The following is a 26,268-nucleotide window of genomic DNA, read 5'->3' on the forward strand; positions in this document are numbered from 1 at the left end:
TACTCAATAGCGATCCTGGTTTCTTACTAACCTGAGACTTGCTGGAATGTTTGCAAACTCAGGGCCAAGTCACAAGCAAAAGCTCCAGAGCTTAGACTCAAGTAATACTGAGATTAAGTCTGTAGGAAATACAGGCTGATGTACAGTGTTGGTGGAGTCTGTGTGAAACTGTGTATTTTCAACAACCACAAAAATCCAGGGGTGTGGCTTCACTTTCTTGGGGTCAAACACCAAAACCTAAAGGGAACCAGGGATGTGTAACATACTTGAAATGCAAAAGTGTCCCTAATGGACTGAAACCTAAGAGTCTCACATAGTAACCTTTTCCTAGGGATTTAAAAACATTCAATAGCAGCCTTGCAGATGATCTTTGAAGGGGAAGCCATTGGGCTATGTCTGACTGGTTTTGTAGGGCTTAGCATTCAAATCTTGACTTGGATTCCTCATTAAAAATCCTCTAACAAGCACTGTGCATTATTTTTTGCAAATTAAAAACACTCCCAAGAAATGTCATTGGGGCCTAACGGTACAGGTGTACAGCACACTGGTCAATGTAAGGGGAAGGCATTATCACAACAAATTCTAGATACCAGATGGGGACTTGCTCCAATTCTAAAGGAATTATTCATTCCAAACCTAAGGTCAGAGCCATCTCTGAGCCTGAGAGCCGTGCTAGTTCTCACTGTAGCTCAGTGGTTCCCAAACTTTAACAACCTGTGAACCCCTTTCACTAAAATGTCAAGTCTCGCGAACCCCCTCCTTAAAATGATTATTTCCAGGAATTTTCTCCTTTACCTGAGTATAAATTATAAAAGCAGTGATCTTGGAAATATAAAACACATGCTTATTACACACTATTTATTAATTATTATTAATCATTTTTATGTATTTTTATTACATTATGAAAACGGCAACACTCTTCCAAGATCTCACTTTCGTAGCTTGTATCACTTTGAATAAGCCTGTTATAAGGCAAGGCTCCTGTGTTTCATCAAGGAGTATCAGATGTGAAACAGCATGAAGGTATTTAAGAAGCCAACTCAAACACAAGCATTCAAGTCTTGAGCAGTCCGGGCAAAAAACGCATGTTACAACAAATCAAACTTGTTCTTCATAATAATTTTTAAAACAATACTAGCTGCCTATTTAATTTTAAAAACAGCAAAAAATATCTACCTTCCTTGCCATTTCTGAAAAGGAGTCTTGAAGTTTAAATCTCTTCAGTGTGATAGATATGCTTGCTTTGATTTGCTTAGTTCTTGGAAGTCCAGGGGCTCCGGGCTGCTGGCACCGTGCTGCCCGGGGTCCCTAGGGACAGCTTTCTCCGCCATTAGGGAATTTTTTCCTTGAGAACTCCTTGTAACATTTCACGAACCCCAGTTTGGGAACCACTGCTGTAGCTCATATAAGGCTCTCCTCTCTCTGCATACTTAGCGCGTCTTTCTCCAATGTTTAAGGGGATGCATTCATTCCAGCTCAGTGTGCCTTGAACTGCTGTGTTCCCTAATCTACTGCCATTATGTCTAGTTAATACAGTGATTCCCCCTCCCCCTGCCAGTACCCCAGCGGTACTGAAAATGGTCAGGGAGGGAAGTGGCCAGTGGAACTGAATTTCATAGGGAGAGTTACAAACTGAATCCACAAGATGTCACTGTTTGCTTCCAAACTGCCAAAATATTGTGCCAAGCACCACATGAGGTTTGTATTATCCCCCCAAACAGCTGCGACCTACAATCCTGGATTGTGCCTGGTCTGGCCAGCAGCACCAGTGCCCTTCTTCCAAGTTACAAAGCTTCACATTTATGGAGAATTCCTTGTCAGCAATAAGTAAAGGGAAATCAACAGGTGAGAACATATCATGCCACATGCTGCCCAAAGATGTCCAACGGCTTTCATTTGCTTCAGGATCCAGTTCAAAATTGTTGTATTGATACTTAAAACTCTCTATGGAGATGCTGCAGCTATCCTTGTGGACATGGTTTCTCTTTACTCCTTCTCCTCTCTCACCTCCTTTCCATCCCTTCATCTCACCTCTTAGCGCAACAACCTTCTCTTCTCCTGCCATCCAGAATTGCCACCTTGACTGTCTCCAACACAGCCAGCCAACCACACACACGCGTACACTCAAACTTTCATTTATCTGAAAAGCCATCAACGTATCTCTCTTCCTCCTACTCAAAGTATATTGTATATTTTTATGTCAAATTCTAAAAATTATATTATTGTAATTAATTACTTCTAGTAGGCTACCACTACTAGGCTATTGGATAAAGTCCTCCCCTTCAAGCAGTTTAAATATTTAAAGAGACACAGCCATCTTAAAAACCACCCTGAAAATATTTTACCAACTCTTATTGCAAATGACACCTACAATTATTAGAGCTGAAAGAGATCAGAAGGAAAATCATCTCTATTTTTCAGTCTGTTTGCTTTGTGCACTTGACACAGCTCTTGACATAGACAGTTCTACTACAGTATGTTCCCTCTCTTTGTGTTAGCCTTACACACAACAACAGAGAAAAGAGACAAAACACTTTGCATAGGAGAAAACATGGTTAAGCCTCCCCCAAAATTGACAGGCTGACTCGAGGGCAGATGTAATACCAGATTACACCATTTATTCATTTTAAATCGACGAGATTTGAAGCTGACAGTGCCCCGTCTAGTGACTCCCATGATTCTTGTCTAGATACTAAAATGGCCTGAAGTTGGTCAGAAAACTTTGAAACTTAGGAAATCAGTAAATTCTACAAAACTGCAAGGTCCTTACCTCATTCCAAAGCTTTATAGTGCACAACAGAAACTCAGACTCGTCTCTAAACTTTTGGGGTATGCAAGTAAAGTGGAGGTTGAAGTTTGACAAATGTGTCTGGAGTTCTCTGGTGCTTCTAAGATGTGTATTGCTGAAGTGTAACAGCACCTCCTCAGAGGGGGCAATGTGGTCAAAGTCAGTTCTCACTTAGGCTCATGTTCTGATCATTATTTTAAACCTCACAAACTGCTGAAGCACTTAAATACAAATTAACTGAGCCATTTAACCATTAAACTATTGATGTATCTTTCCTAACCCTCTCTAGACTGTCCCCTGAAATGATACCAGCCAAGTGGCTTTATCCCATGAAGTTGTGGAGTGGGAGGAAATATTTGTATTATTTTTTATAAATATCATGTGCCCCTCAGTGTGATATTACCCTGCCTGAATGCACAGAGTTAGGTCGAAAGGACTATTAAAGAAATCAGTCAGTGAAGGGAAAACAAGGCCCAGATAAGAAGCATCCCCTCAAGCAGAATAACCAAGTTTATAGCCATGAAGAGGGGCTCATCAGCCCCAACCAGGGCAGTTTTGTCAAAGCTGAGAAGTGGGAGATCAAATGGTAAAAGACTGCCCCTTGCTGAGTGGTGTCAGCTGCTGCAAGATGACACAGAGACTGAGGCTAAATCTACGCTCTAGGTGCTGCAGGTGCATGGCTGCCGCGACACCACTGTAGTGCGGTAGCATGGACACTTGCCACAGCAACAGGAGGGGATTTTTCCGTTGCTGTAGTCAATCCACCCCCTCAAGAGGCAGTAGCTAGGTCAATGGAAGAATTCTTCCTTCAGTTTACCAGTGTCCACATAGGGGCCTCGGAGGGCTTAACTAGATCTCACGGGGTGTGGAGAGTGTGAAAAATTCACCATTCTGAGCGACTTAGCCAGGTCCTAGCCCAGTTTTAGTTGTAAACCAGGCCTGACTGAGAGTCAAGGGTCTGCAGCAAACCAGCTATAACTTGGTCCCCAAGGGAATGGAGAACTCCCAGGCTGTCATGTCTATCTAGAGGGCTTGAGGGGAATGCCAATCCTAGATAAGATTATATGCACACCATTCTCTTATTTTAAATCCATTTCCCACAGTGCTGTATACCTTTAGAAAAGATAAATCATGCTTTGTTTTGCAGAAGCTGCTTCTGTCTCACTTCAAACTGATACTGTCAATAGGGACCCAAAGGAAAACTCTGCAGGTGCCAAGCCCATTGGGCCTGCTACATAACATGGTTGGAAGCCAGGAAGGTGCAATTTGGAGAGCAATTCAGTAGAGTCCTGCAAATCTGCAGATATCCACGGACCATATTTGCGGATAGGATGTAGATACAAATTTTGTATCTGTGCAGGGCTCTACCAGTCAGAGACCAGTTGGAGGAAGAGCTTCCACCCCAAAGAGAAGCAGAGTCACAGATCTGTCACTTGAAAGGGGTACACTTGGGACTGGAAAAGGGCCTCAGCAGGGGTAGCCTGCCCAGAGACCATGACAGATACTAACTCAGCAGGCTGGGTGCAAGGTTTTGCATTCGTAGCCCATGTACTCTGAACTCCAGGTCATGTGTTTTTCTCTGACTGAAAGATCCTATTTTCTGAAGCCCTAGAGAAAAGATTTCTCTTAGTTGTTAGCTGCAAATAATGCAAATTTCCCATCAGTTCAAGATTTTCTTAGACTTAAGATGAGCAAGAGGCAGGTTTGCAGGGGAGCGGTTCTCCCTATAAAACTCCAACAGCAGTTCCTTAGAAGTCAACAAAAGCATAAAAGAAAACAGATTCTTACAACAAAAATATGCACTCAATTCCACATTTCTTCTGCCCCCTCACCCTCCTTCCTGACTGCACTGACTTGGTGACCTTCACTGTAATCACCACTATTCTTATCTTCATCACCACCACCACGAGGCTTAGCTTCATCTTTATTACCACTGTGTTCGCCCTCAGCTCTGCTACCTGGAGGAAAATGTCCATCTCCATTGTCACCACCACAAGCCTAATCTTCATCATTATTGTCTCTGCCAACACTAGTACAGCTTGTTGTGCCAATGAAATCTCACTTCTATTCTTGTCTTCACCACTTCTACCATGCCCTTCTCTATCTAGGTGTTTATATGGGCCTCAGACCCATAGTGACAAATCATCATCATCATCTTCACTAGCATTTTTTTCAGCTCAATTATCAATTTTTTTCAGTCCCTGAAATTATTTAACCAATGTTTTATGGCAACATAGTCCAACCAACGGACTGCTTGCAAAGTATTCACTGGCACTGCTGCTTTGAGTATCCACCGTTTCTGCTGTAGTGAATGGTAAACTACATCACATGGGATTGTTGCTGCTCTCTGGTTTAATGGCGAGCTTTTGTAAACTGGAAGAGAGCTTAAGTCATTGTGACTACTGAATATATACAGTGTTGCATTGAAGTCAGCTTCAAGTTGGACATACAAAATGCTTGCAGCATGAAGTGTTTCATGAATGCATATTTACACAAGTACTCATGATATTGACCTTCCACACATGATCTTGTGCGCAAACACACAAAAATAACTGATACCAATATTTACAGAAATGAATAAACACGTAACGGATACAGACACTGAAATAAATATGCAAGTTTTATTCAAACAAATGGTCAAAGGACACTTGTCCCCCCCGCAGCATTCTAGTTTTCTAGCCTTTGCTGAATATGTTAAAGGCTTCTTTGTCATATCTGGGTGTCAGAATGTGGAAAGTTATGGGCAATGTGTTTGAACCATTTTTATCTTCTTTGTATGTGTCTTTCTATTCTGAGACTTGAGTCTCTGAATGATAATAGAGAGCCATGGTCCTACACATGGTTTCAAGGTTGACTTTGTTTTTTAAACCTAAGCAGTTCTCCAGCTCAAGCACTTTGGGGCAGATTTTGAAAAGCGCTTAGCACACAGCTGCTCCCATTGTAATATTTGTTGCCAGATTTTCTTGTGTGTTCAACACTCAATATGCTGAGACTTTTTCTAAAAAAGAAATCTGGCCTCGATTGTGGGTGCCAAGCACTTTTGAAAATCTGGCCCATGGAACCCAATGGACATAAAGGCAAGAATATGTGGCATTTTATCTCCCCATTCCATATCCAACTGTTTGTGAAGGAGCAAACTTGAAGAGATCTAGATTACTTTAACAATTCTGTTTTTAAATTAGTTGTGCTCCTGCCTCAAGAAATAATTACTCGAGCAAGCCATTTTCACCGAATGGAAGCATATAATCACAGAGACATATACATTATTTCCTGACGTCTGCCTATTATTCAGCCGGCATGCAAGATGGATATAGTTTACTTGTCCGTAAACTACAGAAAGTGCAATTTCTTAGGGTAATTCAATTACAGAGGCACAAGTATTATTCACAGAAGATGAGAAACTGATCTCATAACTTCCATGAGGTTTTCTAGCCTGCAAATCTGTGAATAGCAGTATCTGATAAATGATCCAGCGACATCACCACTTTCTTTTCAACTAAGGATCTGATTTTCTGCATGGTGAGTATGACAAAGCGATAGAATGTATGTAAAGCTTTCTGTGCATTGCAGACTGCGGGTATAAGCTTGTAGATTTATATTCAGAGGATGTTCCCCAGTGGTGGATGGGTGGGTGGATATGGGGTGAAAGGAGAGAGAAATATTGAGGGAGATATAATCTATTAATGAGAAGGGTAAGGACTCATTCACGAAACAGTGGGGATGATGGCAAATGCTGTTATCTATAACTATTTGCCAAATAACTTCAACAAATAGTTTTCACCCTCTGAGTCCATATGAATATTTATTATTCATATCGTTTCATGGATCACTTCAGTTACATGGTTTTGTTTAAACATCCTAATCAGATTTAAAAAAATTTAAAACTGAAGAACAACAGACAATCAGCAATCAATTATGCGCCTCTGCTACAAATGCATGCTATACATCTGGAGGAATACACATTGATGTGAACATTTGTGATATTTTTCACCAGTACTTGCTTCTTGTTAAAAAGAAAGATGGGTAATGAATAATACAATCCCATGAACCAGTGAATGGAAATCAGTGCATCTATTCAGATTTGCAAAGATTTTCAAAGCTTTTTATTTTTAAATTAGTGGACAAGGTCAAGGATTTTTCCTTCCTCTTTAGGACTGTGAACTTCACAAGACAGTGACAATCCCTTCTTACAATCCATGGAAAGTGCTTAACACATCATGAGAATTGCTACACACAAATGATGAGAAAAATCTCTTAATATTAATTATTTGTATAATTGACCAGGAAATATTTTTCCCCAGGAAAAAATTAAATGAGAATACATTTTTTAATTTTCAACATTTTTCTTCTACATTTTGGTTTTAAACCAAAACATTTTGGCTTTCATTGGTGAAAACCCAAATGCATTCTTTTTAAAAATATGGACATTTTTTTACCCAAATTTCCATTTTGCCAAAAAGCTGCTGTTCAGCTGCAAAAACAAAAAAGCGTGAAAGAACATTTTTTTCCAACTCTAATTATTTGTAAGGCACCAAACAAAGTGGTAAGCTCACAAACAATACAGGACTAAACTCCAAGCCATGGAGGTCTCCAGAGAGGAGCTGCATCCTTCAGACTCTTTCCCTTCAACAAGAGAAACAGATGTAACTTATGGTCTAAAATCAATCTGCATATTTGTCTTTCGCTTCACTCAGCCGCTTTGCTGATCCTTCCCAGAACTTTGCCCCCTCAAATCCTTCATAAGGCTGCAGCAATAAAAAACCCAGTCCCAACTCCCTGAGAGTAAATCATCGGCCCAGGCAAATGAAATTCCTGCCATCAAAAGTATTGTGTTGCCATGGTAGCGGTGGCTTCTAAAATAAAGGCACCATTAAGAATTGTCAGAGGCCTGTCATAGTGTGGGAAATAAGAACTTATTGGCCTAAATTCTAAGGGATAATGAGACCCCAGAACGCACTGTGACAACATCCCCCCATCCCCACCCATCAATAAGAGTTCCCCCATGATAACCCTGAAGCAATTGGACAGTGTAATGGATGGGGAAGCACCTGCAGCCCTGGATTTCCTTTAGCTCCTGTCAGTTCCCGCCACTCACCCTCAACATATGAACGTAAAGCTGTCAGGTAGAAAGATGCGTGCTTCTAGCCAAAGGCAGCAAGTTAACACCAGGCTTTATTAAAAAGAAGATACAGGGGATTAGTGTTCCGTGAAGCCTGTTGCTGCACTGAGACGGTGCGATTCTGGAGGCAGCCAGCAGACAGTAACACGGTGTCTGTAAAGATTACAACACCCTTTGGCATTTATAGATCTTCTTTCCATCCAAAGATCTTAAACCCCATCGCAAAGTTGGGTAAAATTTTCTTTTATCCCTATTTTTACAGATATTGAAACCAAGGTACAGGTAAAGTGAAGGGACTTGTCCAAAATCACACAAGTCAGTGATAGAATCAGGACTGGAACGGTGGTCTCCCGATTCCTGGTCCCCGTCTCTAACCACTAGATTCTGCCTCCTGCCTTACGCACAGATTCTCTACAAGGTGTCGGAGTAGCAGAACGGAGCGAGTTTGAAAGACATGCTCAAGCTCAGACCCTGCACTAGCTACAGCCTGTGTAACAAACTTTATTTTCAAGACCAAAAGAGGCACTTCCTGTCCATGATCTCATTTGCTTGAGTACACTTATAAAGTCTGCGGACGATACCAAGCTGGGAGGGGTTGCAAGTGCTTTGGAGGATAGGATTAAAATTCAAAATGATCTGGACAAACTGGAGAAATGGTCTGAAATCAGTAGGATGAAATTCAATAAGGACAAATGCAAAGTACTCCACTTAGGAAGGAACAATCAGTTGCACACACACACAAAATGGGAAATGACTGCCTAGGAAGGAGTACTGCGGAAAGGGATCTGGGGGTCAGAGTGGATCACAAGGTAAATATGAGTCAACAGTGTAACACTGTTGCAAAAAAAGCAAACATCATTCTGGGATGTATCAGCAGGGGTATTGTAAGAAAGACATGAGAAGTAATTCTTCCACTCTACTCCACACTGATTAGGCCTCAACTGGAGTACTGTGTCCAGTTCTGGGCGCCACATTTCAAGGAGGATGTGAACAAATTGGAGAAAGTCCAGAGAAAAGCAGCAAACATGATTCTCGAACACATGAGTCTCGAAAACATGACCTCTGATGGAAGACTGAAAAAATTGGGTTTGTTTAGTCTGGAGAAGAGAAGACTGAGAGGGGACATGCTAACAGTTTTCAAGTACATAAAAGGTTGTTACAAGGAGGAGGGAGAAAAATTATTCTCCTTAACCTCTGAGGATAGGACAGGAAGCAATGGGCTTAAATTGCAGCAAGGGCGGTTTAGGTTGGACATTAAGAAAAAACTCCTAAGCCCTGGTCTACACTGGGGGGTGGGTGTGAGGGGCTCAATCTAAGTTACGCAACTTCAGCTACGTGAATAACGTAGCTGAAGTCGACGTACTTAGATCAACTAACCATGGTGTCCTTCACCACAGTGAGTCGACTGCTGCCACTCCTCCGTCGACTCTGCCTGCGCCTCTCGTGGCGCTGGAGTACAGGAGTCTACGGGAAAGAGCTCTGGGGTCAATTTATCATGTCTAGACTAGACGTGATAAATCGACCCCCACTGGATCGATCGCTGCCCGCCGATCCAGTGGGTAGTGAAGACATACCCTTACTGTCAGAGCGGTTAAGCACTGGAATAAATTGCCTAGGGAGGTTGTGGAATCGCCATCATTGGGGATTTTTAAGAGCAGGTTAGACAAACACCTGTCAGGGATGGTCTAGATAATACTAGTCCTGCCTTGAGTGCAGGGGACTGGACTAGATGACCTCTTGAGGTCCCTTCCAGCTCTGTGATTCTATGATTAACCCTAGCCTGCTATAAAGAAAAATAGGAATGTTTAAATTCAAAACATATTAGTGATCAAAACGCTCTGTGATATCTATCTGCTCCAGTTCACTCCCTACTGACTAGTTGCTCACATCATATACACTACCACCCCAATTAGTGCTAATTAGTAACCTTTGCTGTTATTTGAATCAGCAGTGGAGACAGTCTCCTTCTCATCCCTAGAGGGGTGGGGTCCACCAGATGAAGGTAAAGGTATATCAGTGGCGCTGGATGGACACAGCTGTTCCCCTCACTTTATCAGTTTTGCAAATGAACAGAGAACATCAGTCTGCAGAGCTGCTGTCAGTCCAGCTCCTTTCATTAGCAAGCCATTCAACCACCACCAGAGTCTTCAAAATGTAACCAGCGTGAGGGCGATCATGGCAACGAACATGATGATGAGGATGAGTTGTTATATGCCAACAATAAACTCAGGTCTGTGCAAGATCTGGAACGTAGAGTGTCCCCTTGGTAAACATTTGCTGAATATACAGGATGAACAATATTCAGCATGTGGGCTATTTGTGAACTTTCGCTATTCAATGTGTTGTGACTAAGTCACCCTAAGTCACATAGCTATTGTTTCTGCTCTTTGATTTGGTGACAAACATTTAAACAAAGAAATGACAAATAATGAATAATGGTACAAACACAGTAAGACTCATCACAGAACTTCACAAAGCTGTTGGGATTCACAGATACTTGGCTTTTTTTGGAATAGTCACAAATTATACGACTACAGGAATCATAGTGAATCTTATTTCATGGCTTTAAAAAAAATATTGTATCAGGGTTTTTTTAGTATTCAACCAGCTCCATGGGAAGCTCAAACAAAACCTAAACTGAACTTTTTTATGGTTAAAAAACGGCCATATTAAGCACCCAGCTCCCCCTACATTATCTTTCCTTTTCACAGCAACTTATGCATTTCCATGTTAAACAGCTAGGTCAGAAACAAATTCCACTCCATCAATGGAAGGCTTGTTCTCATAGTTATTTCCAGACCAACCAAAGGCAGAAAGTACAGGATGTCTTGCAAGCAAGTCTGTTACCAATGAGATTCCCAGTCCCATTTTGTAGCTACAGGACAGCCTGGGTAACAGCTACATTTCTGAATGCTTATTCAAACCAAGCCCAAATCCTGTGACATTCTTCACTCATCACTCATATTTTATGCAGCAAAGGGCTTTTTAAAATATGCTAAGTGGCTTATCAGGAGGAGTCTGCTCAGCAAGATTTAACAAAATGAAAAGACATTCACATGAATAAGAGCAGCCTCTACAGAGGCACTACCTAGGTTAAAAACCACAAGGCCTTTCTCATGCTTGAAGAAATTTGCCTTCCTTTGAAGCATCTATAACAGGCCACTACTACAAGCAGGATACTGAAGAAGTTGGGCCCATTTCTCTGTTCCATCACGGAAGACATACATGCATAGATTAAAAGGCCAGAAGCTCCACTGTGATCATCTAGCACAGATGTGAGCAAACTACAGCCCACAGGCCACATCCGGCCCACAGGACCATCCTGCCCGGCCCTTGAGCTCCCGGCCGGGGAGGCTAGTCCCCAGCCCCTCCCCTGCTGTCCTCCCAACCACACAGCCTCAGCTTGCCGTGCCGCCAGCGTTCTGGGCGGCGGGGCTGCCAGTCCTGCTGCTCTGAGCGGCGGGGAGTGGGGGGGTTGGATAATGGGCAGAGGGTCCCGGAGGGCAGTCAGGGGACAGGGAATGGTTAGATGGGGCGGAGGTTCGGGGGTGGGGGGTGCGGTCAGGGGACAGGGAACGGGGGGGTTGGTTAGGCATGGGAGTCCTGGGGGAGCCTGGCGGGGGCGGGGGTGTGGATAAGGGTCGGGGCAGTCAGGGGACAGGGAGCAGGGGGGGTTGGATGGGGGTGGGGTCCCAAGGGGTGGTTAGGGGTGGGGGGTCCCGAGAGGGGGAGGTCAGGGGACAAGGAGCAGGGGAATGTTGGATGGGTCGGGGATTCTGAGGGCAGCAGTCAGGGGGTAGGAAGTGGGAGGGGGCGGAGAGGGGGCAGGGGCCTGGCTGTTTGGGGAGGCACAGCCTTCTCTACGTGGCCCTCCATACAGTTTCGGAACCCCGATGTGGCCCTCAGGCCAAAAAAGTTTGCCCACCCCTGATCTAGCATGACCTCCTGCATAAACACCTACCATCCACTCATGTCTGTTTGAGTTAAAGCATATGTTTTAGAAAAACCGCCTATCTTGATTTAAAAATTGCCAATGATGGAGAATCTACCACAACCCTTCGTAAACCGTTCCAACTGGATAATTACCGTCCCTGTCAAAAACCTGCACCTCATTTCCAGTTTGATTTGTCCAGCTTCAATTTCCAGACACTGGATCTGGTTATACCTTTGTCTGCTAGATGGAAGAAGCCCTCTACGATCAGATTTCTGTTTCCTATATAGGTGCTTATAAACTGTGATTGTGGTGTAGTGAGAGCTGCGTTAAAACTGTAAGATGTCACTCTAAATTTTAGGGGGGTTTCCTAGTTCTGCTTGCAGGCTAAGGAGCTCTGTGGGAAAGCATATGAGTTGGATCTAGCAGCAGTCAGTTTGCAGACAGAGAGCCTATAGTAAGGCAGGGTGACTTGTGCCTCTCAGTTTTAGGGAGCAACCTGTTTTCTCTCTCTGTTTTTAGGTTAGTGTGTATTATTCTGAATTTTAAGAAATAAAGTAGTGTTACTTTGTAACCTTTCAGCAAGAGTATTTTATGTAACTTCTCTGTGTGTATGCCATGTAAATAATAGCCATCAAGTCACCCCTTACTTTCTCTTTGTCAAGCTAAATAGTTTGAGCTCCCTGAGTCAATCACTAGCAGGCATGTTTTCCAATCCTTTAATCATTACTATGGCTCTTATCTGAACCCTCTCCAATTAATCAAGCTATAAGGTCCTTAATTCCTTAGACCCACAAGTGCTTATTTCTATCCAGGTACTTGGGAGAAGAGCTGCATTCTTACTGCTGACTCTCACACTCCTGCTAGTTCCCAGATTTAGTCACATGCAACATTTCTAATGGGGAAGATTTTTTCCCCCCTTTTGACTTGAAAATAAAATGGGGAAACTTCTGAAAGCCAGAGACACCTGGAAGCTGCTAAACTCACAGAATGACTCAGCTTGCCACTTCTCAGAAACTGAGGGCATGAAATGAAACCCATCATGGGGCAGGGTTTTGTTCCACAATTTTTTTTAAACCACCTGCATTTCTCACAACATTAGCTGCTCTTTCCTGACCCCTATATTCTACCATAAAGACAGGCTAAAGCCAGAGGTTTCACTGAGGTCTATATTGTTTGTTCTTTGCAGCAGCTTTCTGGTATGGGAGTTTCTGAAGTTTTTACTCTATTGGGTTTTGCACTCAGTCCTTATAGTTAAGCAAAATACCCACAATGAGTATTTTTCCAGAGTATGAACCCCAGGACTTTTCCATGGTGCAGAAGGGAGGTGAGAAGTTAACAGAATAAGAGCTCTTGCTTACAGTCTGCAGATTTAAAGGTCTGAGGTCAAAGAGTTTTTAGGGGAGGACCCTCCTCTCTGGAAACTCAGCTGGTCCACTGACTTAAGAGCTGATGTAAAGGTTTGCATAATGGAAGCCATTTGCAGTGCCCTGCAACAAGCTGTATCAGTACTATGGAATCCAGGACACATGTTATGTACTTTCAAACCCCATCTATTAACTATTTACCTATATAGAGACATGGAGTGCACACATCAGAGTTGGGGTCTCTTGACCTTCAAGCCATACAGCAATGCCTATCTATTTATTCCTGGCTTTTGCCAAAGTCTGGTTGTGTGGGCAGGGCATCTCAATTCCATGGTCAACTCCATTTATTTTGGGGGGACATTGGCCCTTGCACGGTCTCTAAGGAACCATACATGGTCCCAGAGATTAGGATGCATGGGTTTTGTTAAACAAATGAACTAATTAATTAAAGCGGATACACTATCACATTCACTTCATAAATAATGCATGTTCATTGCAGGCATAGCAAAACGCTAACAGATTGCTTTGGCCTGCCTGTGAGGTGTATCATAATGGCTGTTACCATTCTGCCTTAATAATAAATAATAAAAATAATAATATTTTGCATTTACATAGTGCCTTAAATCTAAGGGCCACCGAATGCCTTACAAAAGTTGGTAAGCACCATCACCACCAGTTTGCAGATGGGGCAGCAACTGAAGTTCAGGGACGTGAAGGATGGGATTAAACTGGATATAGTTTGCACAGCCTCATGAAATGTGTTATTATTTTTTACTTATTTGTGACAGTGCCGAGGAACCTTAGCCATGGACCGGGACGCCGTTGTGGTACGTGCTGTATAAACACAGAACAAAAAGGTAGTCCTTTCCCCAAACAACTTACAATCATTATGGGCTCTCTTTTGATGCCTAACCTATAATGAACTTGAGAAAACCCTGGCATCTTATGTATGTGAACAAGAATCTCGCTTGTCCTCTTTTTGGCTGATGACAAGTCACCTCTTCTTCCTTGCAATTGTGCCATTACTAAACTAAGGAAGAGTTTTAAGGGAACCAGAAGGTAATGTGTCATCAGAAAGACTTGGGCCCAAGTTTCCAACAGTAACTAGTGATTTTGGGTGTGCGGCTGGGTCAACACTTCTGGGAGAGGAAAAAATGAAGCCAGGGCTATTCAAATGTAGAAAATTAAATCAACCATCAAGGGTCTTAGTAGAGCAGACACTCTGTTCTATCAGGTTCTTCTACCATGCCCATCACTGGGTTAGGATTGCCTTCCAGTAAGGCAGAAGCTAGAAATAAGGTACACATATTTTACAAAAATTACACACTGGAAAAACAAACCAAGAATGTGGTGGATTTGCTATCACTTGAAGTCTTTAAATCAAGATTGGGTGTCTTTCTAAAAAAATTTCTCTAGCTCAGATTACTGGGTAAAATTCTATGACCTGTGTTATTCAAGTGGTCAGACTAGATCATAATGGTCCCTCCTGGCCTTAAAGTCCATGAACCTATGAATAGTGTATTAAGTGATTTGACTAGCACCGGTCTCATATTTATGATGCTGATGTCCATGTAATAGCGACATGATATTGCCCCAGAAGAGCCAACATTCGTGGAAACCAAGCCTAGAGTACGGGAAGATGGATGGAGAACGATTAATCTGTTTCTCATATGGCCAGCTTTCTCCTGCTGCTCTCCAGAGCACATTAGGCCAGAGGTGCCTCATGACATGAGGAGGTTTATACTGCAGTGCACCCAACCTTGGGAGCAGCGTTAACCGAACACTATCATTCACCCCTGCAAAATTCTCCTGGTTCACCATAGCCTGCTTGGACAAACTCCCTGCTCTGACCCAGCAACCCCTGTTTTTTTCCCTCTCCTGCCGTGCTCTAGATGTGCATTGATCCTCTATGTTCTCCAAGCTCGCAAGCTCAGCAGAAAAGGGCAGGAGAAGAATTAGATGTTGTTTTCCTCTGGGCTGGGAAGGGAGGAATTCCATTTGAAAACCTGATCTATTTTCCATTGCTGAGGAATGGATTTGGAGCCTGTAATACATGAAAAGAGAAGGTGCCATGCTGGCCTTGGTATGCTAATGCCACCTAATCCAAAAACTGCCTTAGCTTTTTTCCAGTCACCATTTCAAAAATGTAATCAGGGAGAGTGCAGAAATTTGCTAAGGAGGGTTAATAACCAGAACACTAACTGCATGTCCTTGGACATCTCTCTCTCTCTCTCTCCCCAGAGATAGACCCAAATAAAAATGCTGCATCTAAAATGCCATCAACCCTGGTGAAGTTCAAATCTGAACTCTGTAATTCAGACACTTCTCTCTAACACACACACATACCAACCACACAATCTCTCCTATGTTTTCAAGACCATCCCTATCTGTATCCTAAACCATCATTTGAATGACACTGAATGTTCACAATGTCAGGGAACTTTTTTTCCAAAATGATCACTTTCTACAAGAGAGGCCATTGTACAGTCATTCCTCACCTGCTGGTACAGAAATGCATTCATCAGCAGAACATCCTTGAGACTTGGTGTTGCTAAAGCAGCACCTTAGGTTTGCAAATGGAATTGGACCTAGTGGAAGTGCTTTTGCGAGACTGGGAGTGGACTTGGAGCCCCAGAGAGATGTGTTGATGGGTTTAACTCCTCCACCAGACCACTGGGACAACATAGCAGTTAATGGAACAACCTGCTAGACAGGGTAGAAACAGAAAAGGACATCATATGGTTCCTTAAATTTACTTTTTTTTAAATGTAATATGCATATGCAGGCTTGAAGCCCACAAACTGAGCTAATAAGAAAATTATTGTTTTTCCTGCAAAAGAATGGATGAAAACAACAACAAAAAATAATAGATTTTCTTTGAAATTTTTCAAGTTTTGGTGAAAAGCAAAAAACTGAACTCTGTCTCTGAGTTGCAACCCAGCTAATGCACGCACATCTCTCAGTGCCACCAAAACTTATAACAATAGCAACTCCAACTCTAACACTAGAGGCAGAGGGACAAATGTCAGAACATCCTCAGCAAGCCAATTTTCGGACTGTAGTTCCCAGAGGACTGGATAGCGTTGGGAAAGGGAAAAGCGTGACTGTCATCTCTTGGTCAATGGTTTGAATTACACCCAGGTCAGTAGAGATCTGCACCAATTCTTATAATAGTACATTGGATACCAATAAAACTTTCTATCTCAGACTCAGGGCTTGTCTACAATGCAAAGCTGTTGACAAAACTTTTGTCTTTCACGGGTACTTAAAAAAGCCTTCCCCCGCTAGTGCAAAAGACAAAAGTATGAACGCAATTTTGTCGGCAGAAGCGCTCTCCTGCCAACAAAGCTAACGCCGCTCGTGGGGCTAGAAGTATTTTGTCGGCAAAACTGTCGACAAAGTACCAAAAAAGAGCATTTACACATGCTGACTTTTAGTGACAAGGCTGTGTTGACACAGCCTTGTTGCTAAAAGCTGCGTGGAGTAGAGTTCTTCATGAATTAAGCCGTGCAATGCCCTTGTGACGCAGATGAGCATTAATTAGTCTCTTTTCTGCAAATGAATAAACTGAAGCACAGAACATCTAAGTCTGTGGCAGAGTCGGGGACAGAGCTCAGACCCCCTTCCTGGATGTGCAGGTCTATGCTTTAGTCACAAGCCCAGCTTGCCCCTCACTGTCCTCTCGTTGCCATTTGACAAATGTGCAGCAGTCTGTATGACATTAGTTAGGGAACTTCAGTCCAATTCCTAAGGGAGAGGGGAGTGCATCATAAAAACCACTAGCAAGTTTGGCATTAACTGGTCCCTGCCTTGGCGGTCTCAGCAGAGATGCCAAGGACTGAATGGGCCATGAAGATTGAACTCCCCCCTCCTTCTCTACAGGGGGACTCTGCAGGCCAGGGGTCGGATACATGGACGGCGTAGCATACAGGAAGACTGCCCTGCCACTGCCCATCTCTTAGGGCCTTCTGTCTCCATAGCCATCAGTCTGACACTTTTCACCAGCACTAAACTCACTTTAAAGGTATGGCAATCAGGGATTGAATCCGGCTCTAAAAGCATGAATCTCTACGGCCAAAAGCCTGGAGTCAGCAACAATCTAATATGCCACTTAAAATAGCTCAGCCACTAGAGGGGGACAAAGACACTGTGGGTAGCGGGCTGAGCCCTCTACAGGTAACAGTAGGAGCTATTGCCTTGTCCTAGTGGGAGCCTTCTCAGCTGCAGGGAATGGGAGGTTTGGCCAATGACATACCTGCTTTCACTGTATTCCTTCTTCTCTCTCACGCGCAGCCACTTCCGCAGCAGGAATCGCTTGCGCCGCGGGGAGGCGCTGGGCGTAGAGCAGTTCGACCATGGGGTGTCCTCGTCACTGGATGGGGTGATTTCTATGGATGGGAGTTGCAGGAACTCTTTGTTGGGTGAGGGAGAGTCCTGGTACCCGCCGGCCTCCAGGCTCTGCTCTTGCACGTTCTTCATCCGTTTCATCTTGAAGCGCCTCCTGCGCAGGGTGGGGGTGGACGAACTGGACCAGGTCTGGCTGCACTCTGGCACCTGTTGCTCTGGGACCTGCAATGCCGGGAGCTGGAGGGTCTCTGTCATATTGGCAGCAGGCATCAGATCCCCTTTCACCTTCCCCTCCCACCTCTGCTCTCTCTCTCTGATCTCAGTACAAACCACACACCACTAAAAGCTGCCCTTCTCCACTCCTCCGCAGCTCAGCATGTTCCTACCCCCCGCCCCCCGAGAAAGAAATCTCGTGTTCCTCGGTGCTTTCATTTAACGGGGGTGATGGGGAGGACGCTCAGACCACAAGTGGAGCCAGTTTCAAAGTTTCTCTTTTGTTTTCTCTTCCTTTCTCACTGAGGAGCAACTTCCTCTCCTGCCTGGTCTCTTTCAGGGCAGCGAGTTTAGCCTCTGGTACGAGGACTGCTGACAACCCGCTGAACTCTCTTGGCTTTTTTCGTTCTGCTGTTTTCTCTGCTCATTGCCCAGTCCTGGCTCAGTGAACACGCCTCCAGAGCTGTGCTGGAAAACAGTCTTGGGAGACCGAGAGCAATGTGGAGCTGTGAAGAGGTGAGAGAGAGAGAGAGAGAGAGAGAGAGAGGGAGCGGGAGGGAGGGAGGAAGGGAGGAAGGGAAGCAATGATACTAGATAAAATCGGAGAAGGGGGCGGGTAATGGAAGTTCTTTTTCTGTAGCAGATAAGACATGCACAGGCAGCTGCTGCAAGTGTAACTGCACTCCTAATCCCGAGGGGTGGGTTCTATATTACTGAACATGCCTCTACTGCCATCAGTCTAATGAAAGAGGATAAAGGGGGAAAATAACTTCCCATTCAAGCTGAGTGGTAGACTTCCCTTTTGTCCCACCTTCCTATTTGCTTGTCCCTCCCTGCAGAGGGAGGGGAAGGAGTGGACCCCAAGTTCCACCATCTTGTGACTACATATATAATTTTTCACCTCATTTGAATATACAGACAGAGGGGACAAGAGGGGAGAGAGTTTGAGGAGCAGCTAAAAGGCAGCAGCGGCACGGGGGTTGGGATCCTGGCTGACTTTGTTTTGCCGAGGGTTCATGGAGGCTGCTTCCAAAATGACACACTTAGTGATAGATGGTCCTGAGTTTAGGAACCGACACTGAGAAGACAAACACCACACACAAAGACAAGACGACATGCAGGACAGGCCTGAGAAAAAAACAAATACACACTCCCCCGGGTGGAAGATTCCCAGGTACTGACTAGACCAAGAGGAAATGAGGGTTTCTATCAAGGGTTACCCCTGGATAGCTCGATGGAAGAGCTTTGCAAAACTTTGGGAATGTAACCCCAAGCCTGGCAGAATGTGCTGTGTCCAAGGGATCAATACGACTCCCCCATCAGGTTCACCAAAGTTTTGCTGAAGGGTTTCAAGCAAGGCTAGGCTGAGTTATGGTTTCATCCAAAAATCATGCAAATCTAAGCAGATTCTGTCATGGATGTACCTGGGAATTTAGACTCCACAGCCAAATACAGAGATGAATTTCATTGCTTGTCTTCATTTCTGAAATGGGCTGATCCCAAACCCCAGAACTGAAGATCCCCAGAGCTGGGGCTCGGAGGGGGAAGGACTTCAAAATCCAGAGCTGAATTTTGAAGCTTGGTCCTCACCTCTGCTTCCAGTGGTTGGAATGCACCAAGCAAAACCAGACGGATTACAAGCAGATGTGAGGATTGAGAGAAGGAAGATTTGGGTGGGTGGGAAGCAAGATCAGGGAGATGACTTCCATAAACACACAATCAAAATGACACCCTCCCCCCCTCCGTGAACGGCCACATATCTCAAAAAGCACAAAACACCATTAATTCTAAGAAAACACAGACACTAAAGGAGACAAAAGAGCAAAAGGTTTGTTGTTTCATGTCCAGCACAAACACAGTCGTATTATTTTCTCATTACAAGGATTGATACCTTTATTTTAATATTTTTCTGTAACACGGTGAAACCTGAACTCACAACTACCTGAGAACTGCAGTCGCCTGTTGTAACAGCCAATGCCGTAACAGCCTCCATAGTAAGTCACCTTGTATTCAGCCGCCACAAGTCTGATGTTGTTACTACTCACTGAAAATGTATTGTGAGCATCCTACTAGCATGTCTGGAAACCAAAATCCTATAATACAGTCCCTATGGTGCAGCATACAAGGAAGTATTATAGCTATGGTTTAGTCTAGGCTGGGTTATTGTATTGTTTTGCACTGCTTTATTCCGATGAGAGGAAAAGGAATTGGGGGAGATGAAAATGTTGTTTCAGTTTTTCATCAAAGTTTCACCATCAGCAAAGTTTTTGAACCCTCTGCCCATTTCTAGTGTATTGCAGCATGTAAATGGGCAGTCTATTTGTTGGCCACCATTACCACAGGCATTAGTGGGTCTGATTTCCTCTGGAAACCTTTGTGAAATGTGTGAGGTTTATTTGGATGTTGTATTAGGGACAGGTAAACCAGCTCAAGAAAGTTTAATTAATTCCCCCTCCTCAACCCCACACACACTCCCACTTTAAGAATAAAACACATAGAGCATGTTACACCTTCATGAAGATCCAACTCCATTTCCTCCATCTTCAAGACACCACCAGGATTTGCCCCAGCAGAAGGTTCTTTCCCCAAAGTCTATCTCTGATCTCTAAAAAATCTGATTTCGTCAGCATCCCATGATTCTTCCCCATATGACAAAGAATCCCTGAGTGCAGAATTCTCCCTATTTCATGTCATGAGAACCTTCCCCAGTGAGACACGACGAGTTGGACGAGCATAGGGTCTGCCCCTTTAACTCTAAGAATTTCTCTGATTACTAAACAATACTTATTTATGCTTGAACATTCTGGGTCATTTTTATTTTGGACAGCGGACACCTCTCTGATGTGCTCTGAAAACCAGAAGCTACATAATGAGAGAAAGAGTTCAAACTTCCTTACCTACAGTTTGAAAAATACCATCCACGAACAGGAATTCTCACTGTGCAGCACACAAACCTGAGAGATGTTGCTGTGCCTCTGAGAGGCTCTCTTTGCACTCCTGGGTTTCTGCCCCTTTTGATCTCGGTTACCAGCCATGTTGGTAGAGTTGTACCACCTTGGAGAGGGTTCACATTTTTTAAGAATACTGCCAGCACCATCTAGCATGGCTGTGGGACCCTTAGCTCCTTGCCAGGACACGGCAAAGGAATTATTATTCAGATCAGCATCAGAATTGGTGGATAGGTGGATTCATTTTTCCTAATTTTGAACCTGTTTGGAAGTTTGACTCCAGCTCAAACATTCTGGAGTTTGCAACCTGCTTAGGAGAGACTGTGAAAAAAGGAACAGAGAAAAACTAAATAGACTCTATATACAGGATATAGATCATCTACTTGTACTAATCCAGATTCTATGGGGTCCGTCTATCCCTACTACACAGGTTAGATTTCCCATTACTTAACTTTCTTCTAAACTAAATCATTCTTGATAAGGAAAGAGGGGAAAAGACCCAGATAAAATACAGGAAAAAATAGTTGTGAATTCAAAGTAGTTTGCAAATGCAGAAAAACCCTGAAAACGACTTCAGGAGATTAACAAATCCTTCAAATGTGTGAGATATGCCCTCCCTATGCTTTGAGAAATCTTTCAGTTGGAGCAGGGAGATTACTGCAAATATAATGCTTGGAAATTTTCACCAAATCACCTTTGCAGCTCAAAAAGTTTAATTTGCTGAACATTTCCTCCACACACACCTCAAAAATGGCAGTTTTTACTAAATCTGCCATGCTTCAGGCAAAATACTGATCCTGCAGTGACAATTTTTTTAATTAAAAATTCCAAAACTACTGAAGTTTTTCTCTATGACAGAAAAAAGCAAAGACCTCCATTTTCATGGGGTGTGGGGTTGTTATAAATATTGTGGAAAGCGCTACATTCTCTTTGGCATCCCAATAAAAGTTCTCTACTTCTGTCTGAAGGGCTAGCACCAGAACACTCCCTTCAAAATGGAATCCCTAAAAACCCTTGGGTCCAGTGCACACATACCCTCACACCTTCCATTAGGATTTGGAACGTGATGCTCTTGTGGATACAAGGATGGATGGTGATTCAGGAGATTGGGTTCTGTACCTAGCTCTGCAACAGTCATCCAGTGTCACCTTGGGCAAGTCACTTAATTTCTGTGCCCCAGCCATTCCCCATTTATAAAATGAGACACTAGGACTTCCCTGCCTCATGAAGATGATGTGAAGATACATTTCTTAGCATATGGGAAGCACTCAGATACTATCATGATGAACGCCACAGTAACGCCAATGAATAAATACTAATAAGTTGCTTGTTATGATCTACCTATTCTGATTTGCCTTTACTCCCATTAAAAAAATACAGGATCTTCCCCTTTAAGTCACTATTACCAAGCAACAGTTGTTCACATTTGAGGATACTGCATCAATTTTATTTTGGACACAGGACACCAGTCACCTGCCCTCATGTGTTGTTCTTTGATACGCAGAGGCTCCGTTGTCAGACAAAAACCACAAACTTCAGCCCATGGTGTGAAAAATACTAGCCACAAACTGTCTTAGTTTTGTGACACACTGAGAATTCGCAGAGGCTCTTCTGCAGCACACGCCCTGCTGCATTTATTCAATTCCTTATGGGAAGAACCAGGCTCTTTCCTCACAAATAATATATAATGAGAGGTACCCAGCGTCTGCAATTCAGAGTCTCAGATGCCCAGCACCTATCAGGACTGGCCAACACGAAGTCTAATCCTTTGTCCCCCCAACCAACATTGTGAAGTGAGGAAGGAATGCATTTTACACCAAATGCAATCTACGCTGCCTGTTCATTCAGGAGGAGGGATCTCATTATTCACTAGTCAAAGCTAATAAAAATACATTCAGTTACATCCCCAGCCAGTCAGAAACTAGCCTTCATAATTAAATGTACAACTTGACCTTTACAAATAAGCTGGCATTTGCTTGGCTGAAGATTTCAATGAGTCTGTCCTCTAAGTCAATAAGAATCAAGCAGGTCAATAATGGTATAGTAGACAAATGCTACTCTCTTGCACCAGGGCCTTGTTAGATACAGTGACAATCTTATTTGGGATGCTACAAACATAGTGATTACAAAAAGAAAAGGAGGACTTGTGGCACCTTAGAGACTAACCAATTTATTTGAGCATAAGCTTTCATGAGCTTCAGCTCACTTCATCGGCTCACGAAAGCTTATGCTCAAATAAATTGGTTAGTCTCTAAGGGGCCACAAGTCCTCCTTTTCTTTTTGCGAATACAGACTAACACGGCTGCTACTCTGAAATAGTGATTACAGTGGAGCATCATCATAGGATCAATGTCTCCTGCATTATTTCCCACAAATGGCTTGGAATTTAATTAGCCTTTATCCTGTCACAATGCTTTGTTACAGTGACACCGGATCTTAGAGACACATTGCTCAACATGTCTAGCCTGAAACAAAAGTACAACCGTATGTGCTATACAAGATCAAATAGGCACAGACGTTAAAACCGGAATGGGTGGATATACACAGCCCCTGGAAGTGGTCTGTGCAGAATATAGGTGCAATGTATATACTGCATAAGGCCACCTGATCCTAATCCTAAAACCATGGGTGCTGGCCCTAAACACACAGTCTGACCCTAGAACTCAAATACATATTCAAACACACACACACACACAGAGTAAAAAAACTCAAATACATGTTCACTATATCCCACCTCTCGCACCAGAACTCAAACCCCATAGGCCCTACAACAAAGCCAGAAATGGGCTTAAACATAGTCTATCTGATGCTTTCAAACTTGAAACAAAGTGTATTGAACACATTTAGTATTGTTTTACCCATAAGTTTCTGAACATTTAGTAATTCATGAAGTGGTTTAAAGAGGTTGGATGTGAGTAATGTCACACTCCAGTCAACAATACTGAACAGGCACCTATGCCCGAGTGGATCGTTCTTTTTAAAAATTAATATTTCCTGTGTCATCAACAAATATGAAAGGCTTACGGCTATGCATTTATCGCCTGGGGGAGGTTGCCGTGAACTGCACCATCCCTGGTACCGACAGCCAGCTGCAACCTGAAGTCGTCGTCACCGACAAGGACCAGAAAAAGATCATCCTGGTCAATGTCACGGTCTCCTTGGAGAACAGGACCCCAGCCTTTCGCGAAGCCCTAGCTCATAAATTGGAAAAGTACGCTCCCCTGGCTGACACCGTGAGAGCGAAGGGCTACAAGGTGCAGATGAATGCCCTGATTGTCGGAGCCCTGGGCACCTGGGACCCCTGCAACAAGCGTGTGCTGCAGACCTGTGGGATTGGTCGACACTATGCACGGCTCGTGGGGCACCTCATGGTCTCAGACACCATCCGATGGTCCAGGGACATCTACATCGAACACATCACCGGCCACTGACAGTACCAGGAGGCGTGAGCTGGAGCGACATCATGCATCGACTACGAGAAAGGGACTGAGAGACTTTGTCTGTTGGACCACATGAACTGGAACCATAAACTCACTGAATGTTAAATCTCACCAAATGAGGGTCAATCCATCCTCATCATCATATCCACTCATTATACTCCACACCTGAACATAGCCATCATTTGAACAACATATCCTCATATCTCAATGTCTGTACTTTGACCCGCTAACCTTTTATCCCCAATTTGCAGATTATGTATTCCTTATGCCATCTGATCTTAAACCAAACTTCGCACCCCTTGATAATCTGCACATTATTCCCTGATAAGCAGAAACTTCTACGCTTTAACTCTGTACCGTTCACTTTTTAAAAAAAAACCAAACATCATTTTAATAACATTTTAAAATCTATTCCTAATGGATTTTGCATATCTTGTGTAGTTAAAAGCATTTAACCTTTGGCCTCATGCACTGTAAGAAAAACCCAAGGCCTTCAGTTGCCACCCAAAAATCTCTTCATTGTTGTCATTCCCTGCTCAATTAAAACAAATTCTTCTGTGTGGCTCTTTTGTGTTTTGTTACTGCAGCGACATACTTAGTTCTTTCCTTTTAAGGTGAGCTCTTTGGAACAGGATCTTTGTCCAAATGAAAGAGGATAGTTGAGTGTTTCAAAGGTCATCAGCCACAAAAATGAGACCACCTCTTCTTATTCACATGATTATTAATCTCAAAGCCGTCCGATACCAATCCATCAAATAGATGGCAGCAAAACAAAAACCTTAGTCTCCAAGAGCTTGGGCCCTCACTTGAGCGGTTTTCTCTGTGTCCTATTTAGATTGCAAGTGCCTTGTAGCTTGGACTGCATCTTGCTTGGTGCTTGTACAGCACTGTGCATACCCATGCTGCTTAATACATCTCAAGTGCATGGTGCCTAGTTCTGTTACAGTTACACTAGAGTGAATCCAGAGCAAATTGATTAATTGCATGATATCCTCTGGATTACACTGGTGCAACTGAAACCAGAAACATGCCCATCGGCAGAATGCAAACGCCAGTCATTCAGAGACCCTGCAGCAAGAACATAAACACACACCTTGCCCTAAGGTCAGCCATTGCTTAATTCTGACACCCAGCTAGGCTACCTTCTATGGTGAATATCCCTAGAAACTTGCGTCAGTTTTCAGAACCCATACACAGTTTGCAGGAGTCAAGGAGTGACTCACTCCAACTCTCTCTGAATTTCTAGTACCTGTATAGCACTTTCATAATGGTCACAGCTAACAGCACACACAATTAAATCACAGAAGAACCAGCGCGTGAGTACAAAGGTCTTTGAATAGGAAAGAATGTGCTGTTCAGCTAGAATATCTGCTTCACTAGCTCAGGTCAGTAGATTGTTGTATTTAAGCCAGCCCGATACATAAAGCAATACAGACACCAGCTCTAGGAGAGACCCAAGGCATATTGCAGAGTGCCTGAAAATGCCATCAGGTATTGCTGTGCCAACTGTCAGCACAACCCACTTCAAAGGTGTACCCAGCTCTCCTGGCTGTCCTTAGCAGTTTGAGCATACCTTGCCTTTATTCCACCCAGGAAAACACCTGGTGTTACATTCAGGTGTAACAAAATCCACTGTTACCAACACATACCACATGCTGAACTATACACATGCAGCATCAGGACTCTGGGTCCACAAACACAAGCCTCTACCACTTGAGCTAAAGACTCTTTGGGGTACCAGTATTAGGGCTCACAACCTTCATAGGCTACCACCCAACATAGTCACATATGCACAAGCAGCTGTAGTTACATTCCATCAATCAAGTGCAGCAGTGCACAGATATACATTAAACCAGTGGCCTAGGCTCACCAAAGGATAAATGTTCTTCCAGGCTAACACACACAGAAATGAACCTAGATGTTGACCTGTAAATATCTGCTTTATCCTCTGAACAAATTATAATTTTTTTACTGGAGTGTTTGAGTTTGAAGTAAATTCTTGTTCCCTCTTCTCTCTTTTGGCTTTCTGAGGTTACGTATGTGCCTTAAATCAGCCCTGCCTGCTCCCGAGTTTTCAGATACCAGAATCTTAGAATTTAGACGTTACATCTTAAA

General features: G+C 43.4%; 1 protein-coding gene across 11 annotated transcripts in view; it reads right to left on the reverse strand.

Annotated features, from left to right (window-relative positions):
- Positions 1–26,268, reverse strand: part of GRAMD1B (GRAM domain containing 1B) — a 333,007-nt gene that overhangs the window by 164,020 nt on the left and 142,719 nt on the right. For 7 of the 11 annotated variants that reach the window (XR_012155938.1, XR_012155937.1, XR_012155939.1 and 4 more), the window contains exon 3: positions 17,461–18,271. The exons of 2 other annotated variants lie outside the window; for them this stretch is intronic. Coding sequence is in view for 5 of the 9 variants with exons in the window: in XM_073321021.1 (XP_073177122.1) it covers positions 17,461–17,822 (362 nt within the window). In the remaining 4 variants the exon portion in view is untranslated. Of the gene's footprint in view, positions 1–1,176; positions 1,195–2,770; positions 2,882–17,460; positions 18,272–26,268 lie in introns of those variants that run through there. 2 more of the 11 variants (XM_073321024.1, XM_073321026.1) reach the window with 2 other exon arrangements.

This window comes from Lepidochelys kempii, chromosome 22 (genome assembly GCF_965140265.1).
Source record: "Lepidochelys kempii isolate rLepKem1 chromosome 22, rLepKem1.hap2, whole genome shotgun sequence".
Taxonomy (NCBI): Eukaryota; Metazoa; Chordata; order Testudines; family Cheloniidae; genus Lepidochelys; species Lepidochelys kempii.